This window comes from Centroberyx affinis, unplaced genomic scaffold (assembly GCF_046629955.1).
Source record: "Centroberyx affinis isolate AG114_WGS23_722 - 3 ecotype Tasmania unplaced genomic scaffold, CSIRO-AGI_Caff_v1 ptg000729l_1, whole genome shotgun sequence".
Taxonomy (NCBI): Eukaryota; Metazoa; Chordata; class Actinopteri; order Beryciformes; family Berycidae; genus Centroberyx; species Centroberyx affinis.
In genome coordinates this window covers 247,501-271,597 of record NW_027279344.1, presented here as the reverse complement: position 1 = coordinate 271,597, position 24,097 = coordinate 247,501, and the positions used below count along the sequence as shown (strand labels likewise).

At 45.3% G+C, this 24,097-nt stretch overlaps 1 protein-coding gene across 1 annotated transcript in view; it reads right to left on the bottom strand.

The window, feature by feature from the left end:
- Positions 1-24,097, bottom strand: part of LOC139644378 (plexin-A4-like) — a gene marked incomplete at its 3' end in the record, with an annotated part of 195,934 nt that overhangs the window by 138,579 nt on the left and 33,258 nt on the right. Inside the window, exon 3 of the mRNA XM_071519745.1 lies at positions 13,906-14,088. Within this exon, the coding sequence (XP_071375846.1) occupies positions 13,906-14,088 (183 nt within the window). The remainder of the gene's footprint in view (positions 1-13,905; positions 14,089-24,097) is intronic.

The window sequence follows — 24,097 nt, the reverse complement described above, 5'->3', positions numbered from 1 at the left end:
GGAGGAGGGCACAACTTTAGCTGTCACAGCACCACTGATAATGTGTGTTAGTCTGGACAGTGATGAGAACCCCAGTGAACCCCGTGCTCACAAAGCACGATTTGGGTCCTGGGCTGAGCTACACACACATATACAACCACACACACACTCTCGGTAGCACTGCTACTGAGGTACGAACACACATGCCTGCACACACACACCCACACAGCATTTCACAAAGCAGGTTTTTTTTGTGATGAGCCGACTCTGCCTTATTCCTAAAAAAAACAAGGAGTGTTTCTAACGCCAGATTGGCAATTACCATTCTGTGTGCGCAGTGGGGAAAAAAAATCCCATAATCCTTTGGGAGCGCTGGTGTAGCTGAGATAAAAATCCACTTATTAAGGTCTGTGTTGAGGAGAGGAGGAGAAAGGGCGAGGAGAGGAGGTGAGAAGAAGACAGGAGAGGGCTGTGAGGAGAGGTGTGAAAGATTACAGATGTTAATTTCTCTCTCTCCTTTCACTTGCCTTTCCCTTCTTTCTTACCCCCCCTTCATTCCTCTCTCCATCCTCTCTCTCTTCCTCCTTCCATCTCTTTCATTCACTCTTTCCCTCTCAAATTTCCCTCCGTATCCATCTATCTCTCATTGTGTCTACGAAGCAGCTTCAGTACCTGAGGCGTACTTCAAAGTCTTGATGTCAGACAGACCCAGGGATCCTTTTTAAAGATGTTTACGCTGGCATCTGCTTAATGGGCGAGTCAGAGTAATCTAAATCGCAACCCACTGACAGCACTGCAGCTACATTAGGGTGTGAGTGTGTGTGTGTGTGAGATGAGGAGGAGGAAAAGCTGAGCGATGTAAGAATGTGCAAATAAACCAGAACAAACAAACAAACAAACAGGTGCAGGGAGATGTGGCTGATGTTTGCAAGAGACTTAATACATGAGGAGGCTAATAGAGGCTTGCAAACATACCACAGCAAATACACCAGTATGCACAGACATGTGTGCATAGAAACACATAGAACAGCACGCGTCATTCATATGCACCTCCCATTCACACACACTTTTTTCCCCATCTCAAACTACCAGCGATCTCTACAGCTTTGAATACACCCACACACACATACAGATGCAAGCAAACGCACCCTTCAACCCCCCCCCCCCCGACAACACACACTTCCACCCGCAGTCCCTCAGAAGTCTCCCTTGCAGTTTTGAGCCTTGCTACAGAGTCATAGCCTAGCCTTGCCTTGCCTCGCTGACTGGCTGCTAGCATTGTCTGCAGGGAGGAGAGAGAATGACCCAGTTGTGAGGCAAACCGTTCTCTGCAGAGAGGGAGAGAAGGAGAGAGGGAGAGAGGGAGAGAGGGAGAGAGAGAGAGAGAGAGAGAGAGAGGAGTATGAGGGGAGGGGGGGGGCACTACTCACCCCAAGAGACCTATAGTGTGCAATGATTGGCTACAGGCGAGCAGGGAAGGAGGTGGTGAGGGAGGGATGGAGGCAGAGGGCTCACCTGCAGTAGCGTGTCCTCTATAGCTGCACAGACTCAGCCATAAATCACACAGAGACTGAGAGGAGGGAGGGAAGTGAGAGGAAAGTCGGCAAGGGAGGGATGGAGGGATACAAAGAGGGAGGGAGGTGGAGAGTGAGAGAAAGAGAGACGACAAACAAATAGTAGCCTCTAGGAATCTAAAGCATGCAGTTACTGTAGGGAGATGGGTGTCAAAATGCAGTCCCGCAGATAACAAATGGCTCCGCTTTAATCAGTCATTCATCAGTGATCTGGGACAATCGATTACACAACAACTAATGAGAGAGTTATCATAAGGTTTGTGTGGAGCAGAAGAGGAGTGAGAGAGATGTTGATGTTAATGTTGGTGATAACCTAAACCAGGACATGAGGACATAAGATCACTTCTGATAAAACTGCCCTCTATAATGAAAAAAACATGAATCACTTATCCCTGGTGATCATCATGAATCTTTGGTTATGGATTTATTACCGGAAAGTGAAACATTATAAGCTGGAGCAGAGTGTTGATTTTTCCGCATCTATTCTTTGCACGCTTTTATCCAAAGTGCCTCACAGTACCGTGACAGCATAAAGTTTTGGAAATGAGCCCCTAACCCTGGCATTGTTAGTGCTAGTCATCCATCCATTTAACTACACAGGACCACATTGTGTGATTAGTTGCTAGACGTTCTATCGATTTTCTACTGCTGGAGCACGAAAAACCAATTGCCAGGCAATGATTTGGTACCCGTACACACACGCAAATGCCAACACATGAAATACAATTTGAATGATAATTAATATACTGCAATTTTGGGGGTACAGCTACAATGGAAGAATTTGAATGACCTTTTTCTCTACTATTTAATTAACAATAGATCACCTTTAGGAGTTATTAAGTGGCGGAGAGCGAGAGCCTTCACAGTCTGCTACACAAGAGTAATTAACGCCGAGTCAAGCGCTTCTTCCAATGCATAGGAAAAAAAAAAAAATAAAGCAGTGGCATCTTTCTTCAGCAGCGGCGGCGGGCGATGCTTATCGGCTGTTCAGCCACCTTGACCATGACTAGAAGTGTGTGCAAATGTGTGTGTGTGCATGTGTGTGTGAGACAGCCATGGTTTGGAGTGTCTCTCTGTGGTTAGCTACTCAAAGATCCATCAGTGGAAGAGAGAGAGAGAGAGAGAAAGGGAGAGAGAGAGAGAAAGAAACTTGGACCACTTTGTAATTACATTCCCATTTGGCTGGCTTGACGAGGGCTTGATATGGCTGAAGAATGCTAATAGTGATGTTAATTAACCAGCTGAGTAGATCTAGAGTTTAAGAGTGGGCTTGACAGGTGAGAGAGAGCGAGAGAAAAACAGATATTTTGCACGAGTCTGAACATTCAAGTGGACTGTGCATTTATCTGTTTATCAGTTCATTGTGTGTTTTACATCAAACAGGCATTGATGACAGATATTTGTCTCCATGCAGGACATACCTAATGCACAGGATTTTATGCATTGGTATTGATGTATGTATCTTATATTATATATATTATATATATATTATATAGAAATATATATTCTTTGCTCCTTTCTTCGAAGTTGAGGTACAAATAGCCTCTGATTGTCTGTCTTGACACTTGACCCATCCCTCCGTTTAGCTTAGGGGTGTGTGTGTGTGTGTGTGTGTGTGTGTGTGTGTGTGTGTGTGTGTGTGTGTATGCGTGCGTGTGTGTGCGTGCAGACAGCCATAATGGTATGTTTACAGCAAATCTTAGAAAGCAGGGCTGCCTGGCAAAGCCTTCCTCGGTGAGCAGCTTGTAAACACACACAGGCTGCCAGCCTGTCTCACCAGACAGCCACACAACAACATGCTAATTAGAATAGAGAGAAAGAGAGAATGGAGGAGAGAAAGAGAGACATGGAAAAGCATACAGGGGAAGGAAGGAGAGAAAGAGGGGGAAACGACGGAGCTATAGGAAGAGGGACAGAAGAAGGAAGGGGGAGAAACAGAAGAAGAGGGGCCTGGGAGAAAAAGAAAAGTGAGGGAGAGGAGGGAGTTTCTGGTATGTATTTGTTATTGTGTTGTGGATTGTTATTCTCCTGCCATCAGTTACACAGACTACAAAGTTTCCGTTTCCTCACAACACTTTTCCTCTCCTCTCCTGTCTTCTTTGCTCTCTCTTTTGGTTGGTATCTTCACATACTGTAGTTGAGACTGAATTTCCAATCTGCTGAGACGCTGATAAACAAGCTGCATGGATATTTGACTAAATAGGCAATAAGTTGAGCGTTTCCCTTTGCACCAAGATACATCCACACGTTCACAGGTCAAAGGCGGCAAGATAGCCACATTCATTCGCCACTGGAAGACACACACACACCTGGGTTTCCGTTATCCGGTAATTACCGTTTTTTTTACTGGTAAAATCTGTTGAAGTCCGACATATTTAAATCTCTCTGGTCATAATGTCCAGTGAAAATAATTCCCTCTAAGCACAATTATTGGAACATTGTACTCCTTGTTTTACTGAGACTGAGTTACAGCAACAGGTTGAGTTCTACTCCCAGTCTATCTCCTGACCTGCTCCCGACGAGTAGCTTTGAGTAGCTTTAAGTCTCTTTCAGTAAAGTAAGATGCCTTTGCAGTTTATTTTGATTATGACTTTTTGTCTTTTTGCTGTGCTTTTTACATATTTACTGTGTTGTTTTTCTTGGTTGTCGGTTGCATATTTAGCAATTGGCAATGTGTTATGATGGTTAACGGGAAATGCACGTTGTGCATTTGGCATTGCGTAATGGTGAAAGCATATGGCAATTTGGCAACAAAATACATCAGGAACGACGTAAAGTGAAAGTTTTCATAGTAGATGATTTTTCTATTTTGCATGGTAACACTGTGTGTGTGTTTGAGAGAGATAGCGTTATGCACATGAGTCTATTGACGGGACTTATTTTATTTGGAATATAATGTATAAGCAAAAGTAGCCTACTTTTCAATAAAAAAATATTATAAATCTACATGCCTTGATGATGTCATTCTTTATAAAGCCTACCTTTAAGCTCAATAAACACAGATAATATTTGACCGGAATTTCTCCCATTTGTCCGGGTCATTTAAATCTTCCAGGACACGTGGACCGGCACCAACGGCAGCAACAGAAACCCTGACACACACACACACACACACACACACACACACACGTCAATCGAATCTTCATAGCCAAGTCATTTGAACCAACAGTATGATGTTCTGTCTCCAAGGTCTGTGAAGGAATTAGGGTCTCTTTAATTTCCTTGATAACATGCTGTCAGTCCTGGGATCTTTTGGTGAAGAACAAGACAAACCGTTTTGATTCAACCATCCAAGCGAATGAAAACAGATCAAGCATAACGCACGCAAATTACATTCGTTATCAAAGCACAGACTCCATGTCAGCCCTTTGAGTTGTTTACTTCCACAGATCCTGCCTGAGCCTTCTAATAGCCAGCCTTGTCTTAACCCTGAGCCAACAACACATCAGAGTCAACTACAGTTCAAGCTGGCAGGAAACGGAAACACCAAGCTGAAGTTAGTCATTTTCTCTCTCCTACTTCTCTCCTGGCTCAAGCCCTTCAACTCCACGTACACACTGCAGAGGACAGCCACTCAAATCACTCACAGCTCAATAGGCTGCCACATACTGGCACTCCTCTCAATAGGTGCAGACGCACAAGAGTGAAATGAACATCAAACTCTATTTCACCACTCTCACCCTCTCCTCCTATCAGACGGTCTCCCCTTACCCTTTCTCGACATTCTCTCCATCTCTTTTGCTTTCACCCGTCTTTTTCGCTCGCCAATTTTGCCCTCTACACTCTCTTTCAGTTTCCTGTTTCGTCTCTCTCTGCCTTGCTTCTCTTTCTATAGCTATTCACTCTCTCTCAGTCTCTCCCCTCTTCCAATTTCAGAAAGGATCTGTGTAAATATAAAAAAAACAGTGTATTGGAAGTCTCGTGTCTGAGTACTAATTCAATTTCAGGGAAAGGTCAGAAGAACTTTAATGAAAAATAATTCAGCATAGAAAAATAGAATATAGAAAAATACTCAGCGGCGTCATATTGATTTGACATTCTGAGCTAGTTTAATTTCACTCTGACTAAGAGCTGTTGTAGCTAATCAGCAAGTCAGAACACTACAAACAACACCCAGGATGTAAAACTACAAGGCCCATAATTCATAGCTGGAGGCTCACCTTGGCGACAAGCTGCAGCAATGCGGGAGCTTAAAGCAATCGAGTGGTTCTGAATTGGTGTATGTGTGTGCACATTGTGTCAACCTGCAGTGAAGCAGCTGGTAACAAAGGCTGTGTGTGTGTGTGTGTGCTTGTGTGTATGCGTGCGTGTGTGCGTGTTTGTGTGTGTGTATGTGTGTACTGTTGCCCTATTCAGCCCCTGGCAGCTCATCAATTATAAAGGAGCCCTGGAAAGGAGGGATAAGGCCAAGCTACAGCAATGGCATCTATAAATACACACCTGAATCTCACGCATGAGGTGGACAGCTATTTTTACATACAATCGCATACACGCACACACGTGAAGGTTGATGGGCAAACACACTGAACGCACAGGCAATGTCATCCACCATATCAGGCCACTTTGCCCTCCTGACTCGACAGAAACACAGAGAGCACGCCGCCTGTGCTTGGCTAACCTCTATGTGGGCGCCATGTGCTACTCTGTCTAAATCAGAGGAGAGATTGCTTTCCTCCTCTTCCCTCATGCCTTTCATCAACTAAACACTGTGTCTCACTGACTGGCCAAATGGAAAAGCTGAGGCGCGTGTGTGTGTGTGTGAATTCCCTAATGGTCTGGAAGACATGCTCTATCACTCCCTGGTGTTCCCTTGCTCTCTGCTTCTACCTCGCTCTCTGCTTCCATGTCCCTCTCTACCTTTTTCATTCGTTCACTCTCTCTCAGATTATTTAGCCCTCAATTTATCTCTGCATCCATCCGTCTCTCCTGCTCCCTCTCTCTCTCTCTCTCTCTCCCACTCCATCTGCTGCACATTCAATCTCCCTCCAATCTCTCCTTCTGCGTATCCCTCCATCTCTCTGCTGTTTTCCCATCATCCATCCATCCGTTCATCCATCTCCCTGTCTTCATCTCTCCCCAATTTCTTTCCAAGTCCATGTCTCTCTCCATCTCTCTTTCATTTTCCCGCCCTCCAACCCTTCCCCAGTTTCCGCTGTCTATCTCTGTCTCTCTGCCCTGTCTCCCTTTCCTCATGTCCCCTTCTCCCCCAAGCCCACTCCCACCCCATCTCTATCTAAGTGGAGGTTAAGGTTTTCTCACTGATTTCAACATGGATTCTGTGCAGTCAGCCTGCCTGGCTACAGGTTGAGGTGGGTTGTGTTGGCAGACAGCAGCAGGCAGAGCGAGTATTGTGGCCATTGTGGGTATTGTGAGCACGCAAATCAACCACTTCCTTCTGAACCTCTTCCCAGGCCATTACTGGACTTCACTTCTTGTTTGCTCCCACTGATTTTCTGCACCGAATGGGCTAACACACACACACACACACATACACACATGCACAGACTCATACACAAACAGACACTATTTACCAAAACCTAAATCTAGAGGAGAAATTGGAATTTGGAAGGAGGCCTAAGCAAACCTTGTGCACCGAGCAAATTACCAGAATGAGATGTATGGAGAAACAATGGGCCGGGAACGATGGAGGGATGGAGGGTGGAGAAAGGGAGGAGAATATCCCCTTGACATGCCTTTCTATCTCTACCTCTACGACAAATAGAGAGAGTGCAATAAGCAGCGAGCTTGAGAAACAGACAGTGGCTGATACACCGAGACCAGAATACTAAGACACTAATATCGTGTGGTGTTCCATCAACCTTTCAGCTCTGAGGTGGACAGCAGCTTCTCGCAACACCAGCCTGCTATTATCGGATCAGATCATCCCACTGTACACTCACTACATATTGTATCAGCACAATTTCTACACTATTTACACAGTATTGTGAGCTGTAATGGGAATCGAATACTGAGCATACCACAACATATCCTCTGATGTGTGTGTTTGTGTGTGTGTGTGTGTGTCTTGCCTGCGTCGATGCCTTCTATACGTTCCACTCTGTGTGCGTGGAGCAGCCTGTGCTGCCATGGCAACTCACGACTGAGCATGCTGCAGTGTGTGCTGCTGTGCTAGCCAGTTTGGTAGCGAAACACACACACACACACACACACACACACACACACACACACACACACACACACACAGTGCCAAGGCAACTAGGAAGACTGCTGAGGAATACTCAACATTATGGGAACACTGACATTCTGGGAATACTGTCTGAATTCAGCACGGGTTTAGACCACTGCCCAGGATGAATGGGCTACTGCAGGGTGGTACTGGTTGTGAGGTGTGTCTGTGTGTCTGTGTGTGTGTGTGTGTGTGTGTGTGTGTGTGTGTGTGTGTGTGTGTGTGTGTGTGGTTGCGTGCGTGTTGGGAGGGCATTGTGTTTATAGAATAACAAGGGCGGGGTGGGGATAAACCACAAGCCACTGTCCACATCTCATCACAAATACACACACACACACACGCACACACACAGACGCAGACCATGCAGTCTGTGTGTGCATGATGCCTGCCCTTCCTACAGCATATTTCATCATTAGCTCTAAGCAGTTAATCCTCTGCTCCACTGACCACGGCTCAGCTCAGCCCATTTCAATAATCTGCATCTGGGCCTAACCAACCCATCATAGACACACACACACACACACACGCACATGCACAAAGGATACAACTAACACACAAACATATGGGACTGGTCCAGAGCAATAAATATTTCAAGTAAACACACAAACACACACACGTATATCCATCCATAATCTATTGTCCCAGTGGAGAAACCAGAATGCAGCATTGCCCCGGTTCAGTTCCCAACAGACAGGGAATGCCACAGAAATGCAACATGAACCAATTGTGATCATAATCAGTTCAAAATGATGAGATTTTGTGTCATACCAGAAATCATTTTGTGAGGCATCCCATTTTTGAAATGGTTGAGATCTCATTTAGGAAACAGTATCCTCACATACCCTCCCTATTACAGCAGTTCCAATACTTCTATTATATTCAATACTGGCTCTGATAGATTATTTTTGTCCATACCTTTGTTTGATGAAAGCACATTTCATTAATTCAGCAGAGTGAAATTCTTTTCTGTGGAATGTCTATGGCATCTGCTATTCCAAATAGAATCAACCATGCTGAAATGATATCCTCGGTATGAATTTTGTATACACTAGAAGAAAATACAAGTTCCCACTCTAACAATCCAACATTTTGAAGCTTTTCAATAACTTTTGATGTCTTGGAAAATCATTGGAAGAGAGAGGTAAGAAAGAAGAGTGACAGAATCGAGGAAAACAAGTGAGTGGAAGAATTAAATGAAAGCAATATAGCATCTTTGTGATGGAGAGGGCAGTAGACAGGTATTGAAAGAAAAGGGATTACTGCAGCTTGAGAGAGGAGTAATGAGATAGGCAGAGAGAGAGGGGGGTAAAGACAGTATGAAAGAGAGAAATTGACAGAGGTAGAGTCAAAAGTAGAGTTTGACCTTTCCCTTCTCAACAACAAACATTAACCATTCAGCGTCAAAATTGACCCGTTTCTCCCTCGTGCCATCTCCCCTGACAACCTCAAATGACAAAGCCCCCTCTTTCTCCATTTCTCACCAAGCTTTTCTCCTCCCCTTCGTCAAACTAATTGCCTGGCAAACTGGCTGATGTTTTTTCTCCTTTCTGTCTCCTCTCTCAGTCTCTCTTGCTTCTCCTTTCTACCCCCTCACTCTTTCTACATCTCTCCCTTGCCTCCTCTTCTCTCCAACTCTCCCTATGTGTCTTGCTTCCTCTTCTCTCCTCCTCTCTCTCTCTGAGTGGGAGAGGTTGAAAAGCAGTGGCAGAGTTAAGAGGTGAGTGAATTGTCGCTACCCACCACCACTGCTCTTAGCCTTTGGCCAAATACTGACAAATCCTCTCAGAAAGGTTAGAGAGTGTGCTCAGTGGAATATTTTTTTTTCCTCCACACACAAAGCACACACACACACGCCTGCACTTTCAGACAACCTTCAGCAGTGCTTTGTACAAACCGGTAACACTGGACACACACACAAACACACACACATGCAAAAACATTCATGCTGAGCTTCTTCAACCTCACTTCCTTTGCATGCTTTGCCTGTTCATTTATGTGCCTGCGTGTGTGTGTGTGTGTGTGTGTTTTTGTGTTTTGTGTGTGTGTGTGTGTGTGTCCAGTTCAAGGTTAGTTGCTCATTGTATTGAGCGCCAGCGCTCCCCCATCGGGGCGGACAGAGGGGAGATGCATTAGCACCTCGGCAGGTGGCCCTCAATCTCATCTCTCCCCTCTCTTCTCTCTCTCCTTCATCCCTCCACCTCCCTCCCTCTCGTCCCCTAGTCCACCTCTCCATCCACGGCCCCATGGAGGTATCTGGGCAGCCTTTGTCCTGGAGAGTGTGTGTGTGTGTGTGTGAGTTGGTGGGCGAGTGGGTTGAGTGTGAGCGTTCACCCATTCATGCATATGTGCCCATCTTTGCACATGCAACTGTGTGCAGTGTGTGTGTGCTTCATGTATATGTGTCCATACTGATGTGTACTACCTATGCTAATATGGAGCATGGCCAGATGACCATAAACTAAACCGTAGCCAGTGGGGGGGTAAGGGGAGGGGGGGGTGAAGTCTTTCTCCTTGACCTGCTGCAGTGCACTGACCTGCAGTAATGGGTTTAAACCGTTCCCCAGCCCCAGCCTTAAATCTCCATCAGCCTCACATCTCCATATCCATCTTAAGCCGCGGACCGACACACACACTGACTGACCGACAGACAGGCTGATAGAAGCCATATGGTCCATTCACTTCCAATGGCGGGAGGTAGCCATCAAAGAGCTCTCACATCAACTCCACTCAGCCGTGGACAGATAGACGGGAGGAGGGAGGCAGGGAGAGAGGCAGGGAGGGAGGGAGATAGAGATGGAGGGAAAGAAAGAAAGGGAAATTATAAGAGAGGGCAAACAGAGGTGGAGAAAGGGAGCGGAGGGGGAAAAAAATAAGGAGAGAAAGACAAAGAGGAAGGAGAGAGGTTGGAGGTGTGATGAAGAGAGGAAGAGATGTCCTATCAATTCAATAGGTGCGAGCTAGAGAAAGGTGAAGATGGAATAAAAAGAGTGAGAAAAAGGCATGGAGGTGAACAGCTCATATAAACCCTATGTGATGAGAGGGGTTTAAGCCCTGGGTGGACAGTGAAGGGCCTGGCCTGGCTGTAGCTGTCGGCATGTACAGCATTCTGCTGATTCCACAGCACTGCCTGCTTTCTGCTGACAGGACGCTGTTATGAAACTCAGCTCAGACTGTGTCAGAGTGGACTTTACACAACACTGCCACTCACTCTCTGAGAGACATCGGAGACAAGGCTTGCTGTCTGTGTGTGAGTTTCAATACTGAAAGTGCGTATTTGTCTGTTTGAGTGTGTGTGTGTGTGTGTGTCTGTGTGTGAGTTTCAGTACTGAAAGTGCGTATTTGTCTGTTTGAGTGTGTGTGTGTGTGTGTGTGAGTGGGGGGGTGTTTAAGCACTGTCTATCTACGTCAATGTCTGTGTGTACAGTATGTATGTGTGTCTGTAAATGTGTATCTGTTTGACTGTGTGTACTTGTGTGTGTGCGCATTTGTATCTGTGTGTGTGTGTGTGTGTGTGTGTGTGTGTGTGTGTAGACAAGTCGACAGGCCTCAACCTATACTACCAAAATTATATCCTACCCCCATAACATAAAACAATTTCACAAGCAAATTTAATTTAATTCACTGAACTTCCTGCCCAGCTCCAAACAACTTCATGATGTCATAAACACCAGCCTGTAAACGCTAACATTTAGTTCGCCCTAACACTGCGGCATTAAAGGCCTCCTCCGCCCTCTTTTACCATAATGCTAATATTTATCCTGGGTGACATGCTCGTCACAGGGCCATAAATAACACTCAGAAAGAGAGAGAGAGAGAAAGAGAGAGAGAGAGAGAAGAAGAGTTGAGAGAAAGAGAGGGGGAGGGATGGAGTGAGTAAGGTGGAGGAGTGTATATAAATCAACATCCATTAGCCGGGGGGTTATAAAGTCACTGATGAAGGAGGGTGGGCTGAGGCTCGGACCTTTTATTGTCTTGTTGTTGTCTTTTATTGCCTCTGATGTCATCTAATGGTATACAATAACGACAGGGGCGGAGGAGTTGTGTGTGTGTGAGGGGAGAGTGGGGACGTAATGGGGCTAAGTGTGTGCATGTACGGTACATCTGTGTTGGTGTATTGATCACCTTTTGTCCAAGATGGTGTTTGCCTGTGGGTTTTCATTGTGTGCCTGCTTAATACTGTATGTGCACAGTCTGATCGTCGCTCAGTTTGGGTATGAGTGAGAACAAAGACAAAATCCTGCAGACAGGATTCTCTCAAGTGCCAATACTGTGGTTATGAGAGGGAAATCTGGGATGGGGATGAGGAAAAACATGAACTTAACCAGGAACAAAAGTCATTTCTAACTTCCCAGAGCATAAGCAATATTCTGAAAACCCAGAAAACGGCTTATAACACTCTTTAACACACTCACATTCATTAAATTCCCCTGCCTCTCACTCATCATCACACATAAACAGCAGGCATTACAAAAGTTCTATACCACGCTGTTTCTGTACAGAACAATAGCAACGACAACAGCAATGTGAGGGAAATGATCTCCCTGCATCTCATCAACAAACCAGCCCAGGGAGGATTAGGAAAACATGACACATCTACACATCCACCCATCAGCTGCTAGTTCTGTGTTAGGCCTCCATCACATCTGTTCAACTTCCTCCACTCTGTCCCTCTCCCTCCCTCCCTCCCTCCATCCAGCCCTCCATCCAGAGCTAACTCTTTCACACTCTGTCTCTCTCTCCCTCCCTCTCAGACACGCATTTCAGAAATACATCACATCTCTGTCCCACCTCTCCCCTCCAGCACAACCTCGCTCTACCCCTCCGTCTGATTCCATCCCTCAGTCGCTCCATCCCTCTCCTCTCCTCCTCTCTGTGTAATGCTGTTCTCCCCAGCCCTGTGAGGCTCGCCGGCCTAGTTGGCCCAGCATTAGTCTCAGTCATGGCCCTGCTGTACGTTAGCCAGCCGAGCTATGTGTGTGTGTGTGTGTGTGCATGTATGAGAGGGAGAGAGAGGTAAAATACACACGAGCTACCACCCCTCCATCACACCTAGCAGCGGTGCATCATCCCATTAGTCCAGAAAAGGGCTCCCAGATTGGGGAGGACACAGGAACACGAGGGGAGTCCAAGGTGGAACTCCCGACACGCCAAAACCCGGCTTATCCAGCCCTGTTTATCTCAGAGGGGACAAATCTTGTTTAGCCAAGGGCTTTGCTGTCACACTGAGTATGACATGCTTTGGGGGGTGGGGGGGTTGGGGGTTGGGGGTGTGTTATGGTCAAAGGTGTTCACAAATGCTATGGCTGACACTTGCTGCTGGAAAAAGAATTCCAAAGGCTTTAAACAGTTTAAAAGCCGGGCATCCAAAACCCTTTTCTCTGACTACAATAACTAACAATTTATATAAATATTACACAGTAGGAATGAGACTTGTCAATCAGATATGTTCTTGTATTGATATATAATGCAGTAACTCATTCAATAAATGATGTACAGTATTGCATCCTATACTGATGCCTCAATATGCCTCGAGAAACAGATAAGAAACTTGGCCTAATCGATTTTGCAACATGCTGATCTGTGCTGTCTCGCAAGTTCTGCAACATGCTGATGTGCGCTACAATCTCCCCCCAGGGCGCTGGATTTTATGCAAGTCCAACAGCAGGAAAAGTACAGCAGATACTCCTAATGCTCTGTATAGATGAGTGTATGTGTGATATATGGTGCAGTGGATCAGGAGGATGTTGAGAGATACCAGATAGGCTTGGCTCTAGGAATAAAACCCCCTCAGGGGCTCTCCTGATCCCCCTACCTCAAAACACACACACACACACACACACAGATTCCCTCTAAAGTGGAATACACACATTCACTTCCTCCTCTCTCTCTCTCTCTCTCTCTCTCTCTCTCTATCTCTCTCTCACACACACACACACACACACACACACAAACACCTCTTCCTCCTGCAAAAACAGCCAACTCAGCTGGTTTGCCTGAAAGTCAATCTGCCTTACTACTACTACCCTTCCGCCAATCCACCAATCCCCAATTCCCAGCGCTTGCTCCACATTCTAACAGGGAGAAACCAAATCTCTGCATCCATTCATCCATTCAGCCATCTCTCCTCTCCTCCACCCCTCATCCCTGCCCGGCGCGCCTCCTTACCTTCTTGACTCGTCCGCTCTTTGTGCCCACGAAGACCAGCGAGTGGTTCTTGTAGACGTAGGCGATGACAGAGGTCATCTTGTCGGCGGCGTCGGAGAAGAGAGGCTTGCCGCGCACCATCTCAGACACGCCCAGCGGCGCGTTCATGTCCAGGCCGCAGAAGTCATCGTCAATGGTCAAGAGCTGCGGTGGAGGAGAAGAGGGGTTAGTGCAGCTGTTGTGGATGGAAGGGGAAAACGTAGTACATGTGCTGTGGGCAGTGCACATGCCTTTCTGTCAGCATGCGTTTGAGTATGTGTGTGTTCAAGAGAGACACTGGAAGGAGTGAGGAAGGGGGGAACTTGGTGCTCCTGCGGATCAATGTCTCCGAACCGATTCAGTTTCACACACAAATACTAGGAATGTTTTCAGCTCCAGCTCTAAGGTGAAGGGCACTGCTTGGACCAGGCCTCTATGAGTTCCATCATTACAAAGAGATGAATAAATGTGAGTAGAGCTGGAAGGGTTGAGTTAAGTTTGGAAGACAGTCTGGTATTTAGCATGCTCCTCCAGATACAGGCCTACAACTGACTTTATGACCGGAAGATGGAGATTAAAAAGGAGAAGAAGCGATGGTTTGTGTGTGAGTGTGTGTGTCTGTGAGTATTTGCGTAAGGGAGGGGGCAGGATGGGGGGTGGGGGTCAACAAAGGGGAAAAGTTTCTGTGTGTGAGCGTATACTGTATGTGTGCACATGCAAGAAAAGGCGAATGTGGAAAAACGTAGAGAGAGAAGAGATGAAGATGGAAGAAGACTGCAGTCAAGCTCCAGCCCTGTAATAGCGCCAGGGGCTAGTCTGTCAGGCACAAACCCCCCCCACCACCACCACCACCACCACCACCACCACCAATTCACCCGACGCAAGCGGCAACTGCAGAAATGCCAGCGCAGCAGGATATTCAATGTGAAATGATTCAAAGTGAACTGGGTGAAATAAAAAAGAGAACGGAGTGCAGCCCCGTCACACAGCTCTCAGGCAAATCACCGCAATGCATCTAAGTGTAAAAATAGACTGAGAATGGGGAAAAATACAACTCTTGAAGGGGTTCATCTGTTATGCTTTCTCCTTTGGACATGCTGCCGTGATTTTGTGATTGTATAAAGATGGGAGTGCTTCATGATTTGTGTGTGTCTCTACATTTTGTGTTTACATGCATGTGCTTTAAACCAGCCAAGGGGATATTCATACCCATCACTGGAAAGCGGAATGACTTATGGGTTTTGATAAGAGAATAATGGTGCCGGGGGAATGGTCATTATTCTGTATGTATGGATGGATTTGAGACAGTGGCTTTAGGACTGGAGCAGGCATTGATTGATTAATAGCTTAGCAATGTGGTGGGTTATTGTGAGGAGAAATGGCATGGCAGTTGACACTGCCTTTGTGTTCTTACAAAACACCACAGAAAACAAATGTCGGTGGTTAGATCAGATAGTGGTTATGAGGTTTCTAAATCCACACCTGTTACTGTTATGATTTGAGGAAAAGCAATTCCCAGTGGACTGATTTGGACGTTCAAATGAAGGTGACAGGTTGCTGCTAAAGCCCCTGTAATTCATCATAAACAGCCTTGGTCTGTTATGAATGATTGGACACACCAGGGTGATAAAAAATAAATCAATTATAAGCCAAAGACGAGGTTTATCGGAATCAGACTTGACTTTAAATGCCAAAATAGGAACATGGCAGGCAAAGCATATTTTTAAATTTGGCTGCAGGAAGCACAATCAAATATTTAGTTCATGGCAAGTCTTCTGAGCCTTAAAAAAATACCTTCAGATCAAATCCAGACCACCAGGCTTCAAAAAGATAGCATCTTGGCTTCCATTTGGCTTAAACCTATCCAACCATTTCAGATCCAGACTAGTGTATAAAACCTAGTGGTTAGAGCAGTTAGAGGGAGGTTGCTGTGGACAGGGGGGTCTTTTATTTCATGTCTTTTTTTTTCAGTTTTTCTTCCTGGAAGTGCACTCCCTGGGGTCTTGATCAATCTTGCGAGCACCGAGTGTCTCCTGACAACCTTTCACTAAAGGCCATCATCATCAGAAAGCCTCGGACTGTGCCACAGAGGAAATATGGGGGTCTACTTTCATTAGACAAATGGAATATGGCTTGTCTAGGCCAGGCTAAGCTTTAGGCTATAACATGGGGTTATACGGAATGGTATGAGTGATCGATGGAGACGACCTGCATTTAGGTCAAGATCGTGTCATACGGGTAGTAGAACAAGATGGAGGAAGGCGAGAGAGAGGAGATAAGAAAGAGAGAGGGTAATCAGATGAATATTTGTGCAACACAAAACCACATCAAAAAACACACTCAAGTAGACCATTTTCCCTCCAATTCCCTCCTCTCTCCTTGCCTTTTTCCCCCTGACCTTTTAAGAATGAGTTGCTGTCAGGATGTAGTCTCTGTCCTACAAGCCTCGCCGTGGCTAGCTGGTAGACTAATGGCGCTCTGCTGAGAACCAGGGTCACACCGTGAAATCACAGTGAAATATCACTCTGGATTTTAGCGTTACTCTTCCTACTGACCTGTCTCCTATCTCTGAGACAACAATGCATCATCAAGACCTGTCCTCTTCCTTCCTGACACACACAATTGCCAACACTGGGCTCCACTTATATTTGCTCCAATCACCAGTAAAAAAAACACGGTCTTCCATGCCTCCACTCCCACCCAATCCATATTCTATCTTTTAGTGAGAAAAAAGGAAAAAAAATCCTCCCTCTCTCTCTCTCCGTGATGAGAGAGAATGCGGAGTTGATTTTCATCATTGTTACCATCAGTTACAAAGGAGCCTCATCACCCGGGGGTTCAAAGGTTAACAGGAGCTATCAGAGAGGAAATGAGAAAAGTGCGCACACGCAGAAAGTGTGTGTGTGTGTATGTGTGTGTTTGTGTGTGTATAGTATTTGGGGGCTTGGTGAGTGAAAGCTTCCTCAAATGATAACAAATAAACTGGCAGCCATTTCTCGAGATTGATTCCTTTTCCAAAAAGGTAAAAGTGGTTTTCAATGTTAGACGCGAGGACTTCACATGATCTGTTTCTGTGAACGTATGTGTGTGTGTGTGTGTGTGTGTGTGTGTGTGTATGTGTGTGTGTATGTCTGAGCAAGTGTGAAGAGTGTCAATTCTGAAAGTGTGAATTTGTTGCACGTGAAAGAAGAGGGCGTCTTTGCATATGTATGTGTGAAAATGTGTGTATGTGTCTCTCATCTCTTGTCACTATTTCTGCCGCTTGCCAATCACAGCCCAGCATATCGCAATCTAATGAAATCGACTTTGTCAACTCTTTCAGGAGGCACTCATGTTTTCATTATTCCACCACTAAAACAGGACATTTGTAGCAGCAATGCCATAGCCATCTCCAGTCAGAAGGCCAAGTAATATCAATGTAGCCCTTGACGCAGTCTGCCAGACACCGCTCTCTCACTGCTTGTACAACTTTTTACATGTTATTATTTTCCTCTTTCTCTCTCTCACCCCATCTCATTAATGCATTCTCCAACTCAGTGGGTTGCCATTTCTCACTACTGCTTTTGCATGGTGTCTTTTTTTGTTTGCACTCCAAATCTCAAACATTTCTGGCCGAAGTCCAAATGACCAATGCTTTCCCACTTGTCTTTGTTAAATACTGGCAAACATTGGCCACATATAAACCTTAAGGATAATTTGTCATCTTGTTTTTCTCTCCAAACTTCTCTCCCTGGGCACTGCCAATATAACAAAATATTGGACAGTGTACAAAACATTAGTAGTATACAGTTGAATATGTGTGTGAAATCACATGAAATGCTTGATTTATAAATCAAACACTGCCTCAAGCCACTCATAGGTGAACCCACAATCAACTCGATTCTTGCCCAGGTCTGGCAGGTACAGCGGCCAGAGTCCCGCAGCGCAGCAGCAGAGGAGAAAGACAGAGGGCTCCTCCCCGAAGACACCGGGACAGGAGAGCAGAGGCTCTGATTTTGGACAGAGGCCAGACACTGAGGCAGAATCAGGTCACTCTCAGCCATATCCATCTCTCTGCTTCTGTCCGCCTGCCAGCACCAGCACAAAGAGAGCTCTCTTCTGGACTGTGCAGAGGGATCAGCAGATACAGAGTGGAGAGAAAGAGAGGGAGGGCAGTGAGAGAGAGAGAGAGAGAGAGGGAGAGAGAGGGAGAGAGAGAGCATGAAAGTGAGAGCGAGAGGGAGAGAAATAGAGGGAGAGAGAGTGAGAGAGAAGAGAGCGGAGGAGAGAGAGAGAGAGAGAGAGAGAGAGAGAGAGAGAGAGAGAGAGAGAGAGAGAGAGAGAGAGAGAGAGAGAAGAGAGGGAGAGAGAGAGAGAGAGAGTTGCTCAATGCGATTAGTAGAGACTGAAAGAGATCCGCTCTCTAACACTCTCTGATGTATGGCCTAATCTGGGCTTGCACTGTCGAGAGGACCCGTTCCATTGGCTGCTAGTTCAGGAAGTTAATGACACACATTAAACCACAGAGACATTTTGCCTCATATCACTGCTCAACCGTTAGAGGCTCCAATGAGTCCATTTTCCAGCACTTCTAGCCAGTCCTTTTTATTGCCATTATTATACTGCATGTGGCTCTATTTTAATTCCTTTCTTTCCACTATACAATTCAGAATGTAGATTCTTCCATTTAAATTAGTTTTTTTGAATGTAGATTCTTGTTTTAGTTTTCGTGTAACATTTGTTGTTTACGATTAGCTTGTCTTACTGTTGAGTTATTAATGATTATATGGGGAAACTACCATAGAACAAAGAAAGAGAACCGTTAAAGACTGAAAAATGGAGAAAAAAAAATGGATATCCCACTGACTTCTCTTTGTATAATTAGCCACTTAGGCATCCAGTATTTTCTTCTAGCCCCACTGTGCTAAATGACTGGCCTGCCAGGATGATTGGCGGCACTAAAGAATTTATGTTACGACTAAGTGGGTTTGCAGTGTTCATTGTAAGAAATAATGTCAACATTCAATTTCACTATAATAAAACATTGGCTGTATGACTCCTGCCGCAACAGTGAGTCACGTTAAAGTATAGCATCTACTAAAATGGTAATCACTATTACAGCTGTATATAAAGATATGCAGGGGAATGTTTGGACTAGGATGAAGGGGGATGCCATCTATCGTGTTAACACTAATCATTTAATGCAACCATCTTTTTTTACTATTATATTGAAGGCAAACCATAAAACTGGAAACTTTATTGTTCTGATCTTCTCAATAAAGCAAAATGTTTCTTATACCCAGTTATGCACATGTTACTAGTCTGCTGCCAAGAGCTATTTAGAGGAAACTGTATACGATTGATCTGTCTGCTTACACCGGAGGAAAGTTGAGAAATCACATTTCATACAATCATTCATTGAGCAAAATCCTTGGTGTCCCCAAGTTTAACTCACACACTACCCTTCATTTGTTCACTGTGTGTGTGTGTGTGTGTGTGTGTGTGCGTGTGTGTGTGTGTGCGTGTAGTATCAGCTGGACTGTTGCTGACAGTGTTGCCAACATGTCATCTGTCTGACCACTGATCCACGGTGCCCTCCATCACACTATCAACGCATGATTGAGCACACCATCACACACACTATAGTGTAAACACACACACACACACACACACAAAGGTCAGACGTGCACACAAGCAGTGAGATGAACACACACACACTGTCAGATGTACAGTGCACACATGCGCACACACACAACTCCCTCTCCACTAAAAATACTAGGCTAGCCCTGCTTGCTTCTCCTCTATTTTCCATCTTTCTGTTCTTCAGTCCCAACAGCATCTCATCACATCTTTCTAATTGTCCTGTGTCCCGCCTTAATAGATGATTATCCCTCACTCTGTCTGCATCTCCTTCTTTTTCCCCTCTCTTCTCTCCTGCCTTATCATCTCTTCCCATCATCCTCTCCTCACTGAGACCATCTTTGGAAGCCCTCCAACCCTATATCCATCCATCCGTTACATTCCTCTGATAGGCTCTTCTGCCTTTAGATGCCTGTTTCAGAGAGAGAGAGAGAGAGAGGGGGAGAGAGAGAGAGAGAGAGAGAGAGAGAGAGAGAGAGAGAGAGAGAGAGAGAGAGAGAGAGAGAGAGAGAGAGAGACAGAGAATGCCAGAGAGAGAGGAACCTCAGCTTCAAAAGCCTGTTGTGTGCTGCAGACAATTCTACGCTGCATATTCAAGTACATATACACTCATACATTCAAAAATCTTCACACACACAAACACACACACCGTTACTGCTGAGTGGAAATCTACAATAAATTGCTGGGAGCATGAGAAGCAGTGGAAATGTCAGGCTAGAGATTATAGCGGGGGAGTCCAGTGTTTGGCCCAAGGGCAAGTAATGTTGGACAGCTCCATGTGGCGTTAGGATGAATGCCGGACAAGGGAAAGTGATGTGTGGACATAAACAGTATGCTCTGGGGAGAACACACACATTCAGACACAGTCAAACAGAAGAACATGTTTTGTGGGGGAAATACACAAACAGATACGTGTTTTATTCCATGATAAGCAGAAATCTAATTTCAGCCACAACTGGCAAAACTCAATTCTGTGTTTTATATCGTTTTAAAATCAAATAAGCAGTTCATTGTCTTGGTAAGAGCAGCAGTCTTTGTGAACATGCTGCTGGGGTTAGGTGCTCTTTGCTGCATTGTTAAGGCATCCGCAGGGCATTTCAACAGAGAGAGTATTTTTGCACCGCTCCGACTGAATCGCGCTCAAAATTCAGCATGAATGCGCGAGTGTCGACGTGGAGTAAAAGAGCTGTCACCAAGTAGATTTAACTCCCCTTTGTATGGCGCCCTGGGGACTGTTCCAAAAACCAGTCACAATGATTAGGACTGAAGAGAGCGGGGAGAGAGAGCATGTGCACACACACCCACACACACACACACACACACACACACACACACACACACACACACACACACACACACACACACACACACATACACACACACACACACAAACACACACACACACACACACACACACACTGGGCTGATGCCACGCCTGACAGTGATGTTATCTCGGGGATATGTGCCATCAATCTCGGCAGATCAATACAGTTTATAGGATGCAAAACAGGGAATTTTAATGCGAGTCAGTGCGCATTCATATTGAAAGAGGTAAAAAGTGGCAGCAAATGTGTGTATATATTGGTGTCTGCATGTGTATATTGGAGCGTAAGTATACACAAACAAATTATAGAGCAAGTATGCTTCTCAAAAGCATACTTGCGTAAAAAGAAGTCAATCTATGTGCTTGTTTTGTTCTGTTGGCGGGTTTCAATGCGAGGAGGCAGGTTTTGATAAGCATGTGGTATTTTCTAAATTCATGTTTATGGATGCTCCCACCTGCCAACAGCTAGCTGAGCAGCAACAGCACATAACAAATGTTGAATAGGGAAAACAATCAAATTAGGAACTAATGAAACAGCAGGAGGATTTCAGAATTAAACCACTGACACAGAGCCAGGGAAAAGAGAAAGTACAAGAAAGTGAGAAGTAAGATGCGGGTTATAAAGATGTAGGGACAGAATAAGGAAACTGAAGAAGCATATTGAATAAGTAGGGCTGAACAATTAATTGAAAAAAAAACAAAAAACAATCAAAACTGGAAAGAGAAAAGCATCTCAGACAACTTCCTAACCAGTGTTTTCCGGTACTGTGTATATTTGGCAAATCTTTCATTATTTCTTAATGGGATGATTCCTAAGCATTAGCATCTTATTTTTCACCCAAAATTGTTTTTCATTCAAGGGCTGCAAAACACGAAGAGTGAAAAAAGTCTACATGTCTTATAGCTCATATTGCAACGGTAATATTCAGCACAAGAATTGCAATATAATTTTTTTCAATACTGTGCAGTCCTTTTAACAAGGGAGTCAGAGAATTAGGAAGAGGGAAAAGCGAGAGAAAGTAAGCACAAAAGAGATTTTCGAGAGCGAGAGGACAAAAGACAAAAAAGAGGGGGGAAAAAATGAAGGCACCCAATTCAGTCGTGTTTTCAGGCGGAGGCTAGCCGACCGAGTGCGGCGGAGGAAGTGGGAGACACTTGTTTAATCACAGAATAATGATATTGTGATGGATTCTGACCTTTAGCAAGTGGTATCATGTATGGAGATTTAATTAGCGAGCCAGCCAGCAAGCAGGATAGCGGATATGTGGATAGCGTGGGGGGGAAGGGGGGGGGTGGGGATGGTCTGGATGTTCTTAATGAATCCACTAGCCTTTCCCTTCCTGAGGATGTGGCCTAGACTGAATCATCATCTGCAGCCAGCCGCTGATTAAGCCTCGCAATCAGGAGGAGGAGTGATGGAGAAGGCCAGCGCAGGAGACGGCACCATTCAAAGGTTGGTCAAATGCAACGGAGAACAAAAGAGAGAAACGGGTCGCCAGCATCAAGATGGGTGAGCGAGGAAGACGGAGAATGTCACATGTGAACTTAGAAGATGAAGACGGGTTCCTTTCAAGTGAAGGATGAGAAGGAGAAAGAGCAAAAGGGGCAGGGAGAGAGAGAAAGCGAGGGGTGTGTGTGTGTGTGTGTGTGTGTCTGTGTGTGTGTGTGGGCGTGGGCGTGGGCGTGGGCGTGTGCGTGTGTTGGGGGGGACTGCGAGAGAGATCAAGAAAAAGAGTCAGAGAAACAGCAGCGGCCGAGTAGAATAATCTAATTAATTGGAGTGAATTCAGAATGTGAAGTCGGTTGCAGATGACAAATGTGGAAGAATAGCCCGTGGCATGTTAGTTAATGACATGTAATTAATGATCATTAGCGGAAGGGATGAGGAGACGGCCGTGGCCTGTCATGGATGTACAGGCGACCTTGTAATTTTCTCCTCAGTGCTTAGAGGGGGGTGAGAAAAAGTACTATGCTTAGGGAAAGCATTGATGCAGGGGGGAAAGAGAGGAGGGAGAGAAGGACAGACAGAGAGAGAGAGAGAGAGAGAGAGAGAGAGAGACACAGAGAGGGGAGGGAGTATGACAGGGAGAATGAGAAAGTGGACTGGCAGCAACTATTTTTATAAGAAGATGGAGAGAAGGACAGGCAAAAAGGAAGAGAAAGAGCGGCATAGGCAGTGAGCAATGAATCAAGAACGAGAAAGAGAGAGAGAGAAGAGAGGAGGGAGTGAATTTATTGCGATCCCGCTGTTTTGTTGTTCTGTTTTTTTTCTGCTGACACAGTGAACATGGAGGGAGCAGCCGGCGTTTTTTTTATAGGTCACATGCCACTTCACAATGATCTATGGATGCGGGCCCTTTGCAGACTTATACTGTTGAGCACGCATTATGTGGCTCAGCCGAGCGTGGCCATTTGGGAGAGGGAAGGCATCCTTCCCCTCTCCCTCCCACCGCCCCTCTGTCTCGCTCTATCTATCCCCTCTACCTCTTTTTCACCAGCCATCCCACTCCCTATACATCCCTCTCTTTCTCAACCTCTGTCCCTCTCTCTCCATCTCTCCCACTCCCTCTCAAAGCCTCTTATAGATGCTGAAAGGCAACAAAGGTCCGACCTGAGTGAGTGTTTACACTCTTGTACTCGGGGCTAGACGCCTGTAAATGTGCTTGTGGCCTTGAGCATATTCGTATGTTGATGAAGTGTTTCTATTATTCTGTGGCATTTTACTGGTTGCAAAATACCGCCGTTCTGGAATGGAACCAATCATATCACAGAGAATAAAGGACCATGGTCAGCCAATAGAGGGTTACTTCCTATAAAACATCCAATCAATCAAACCTTCCAACAATAACTCTCACCTCTAGCCTGGGCTTTTGAGTAATTCCATATCTCTATCGTTCTAAAATCAGCTGTGTGCCGCTGCCAATCTAAACCCAACGGGCACACTTTATAGTCTGACTCAGTGAACACTGAGTTCAACTTGAGACAGAAAAATGGGTCGTTGCCAGGCTTTTTCACTGCAAGTGTATTTCTAGTAAAATAATATCCATATATGTGAACAATAATAATTAAATGCTTCGATTGAAAAAATGGTTTGAGGAGATGAATGAATTTTGGTTGGGTTAGATAGATGTTGTATCTTCAAAGTGACTTGTCAAATAATTGCTTCTAGCAAGTGTGTTAATGTCAATTGGGAAAGGTGCTGACTACGAAAAAGATAAGAGACAGAGAAAT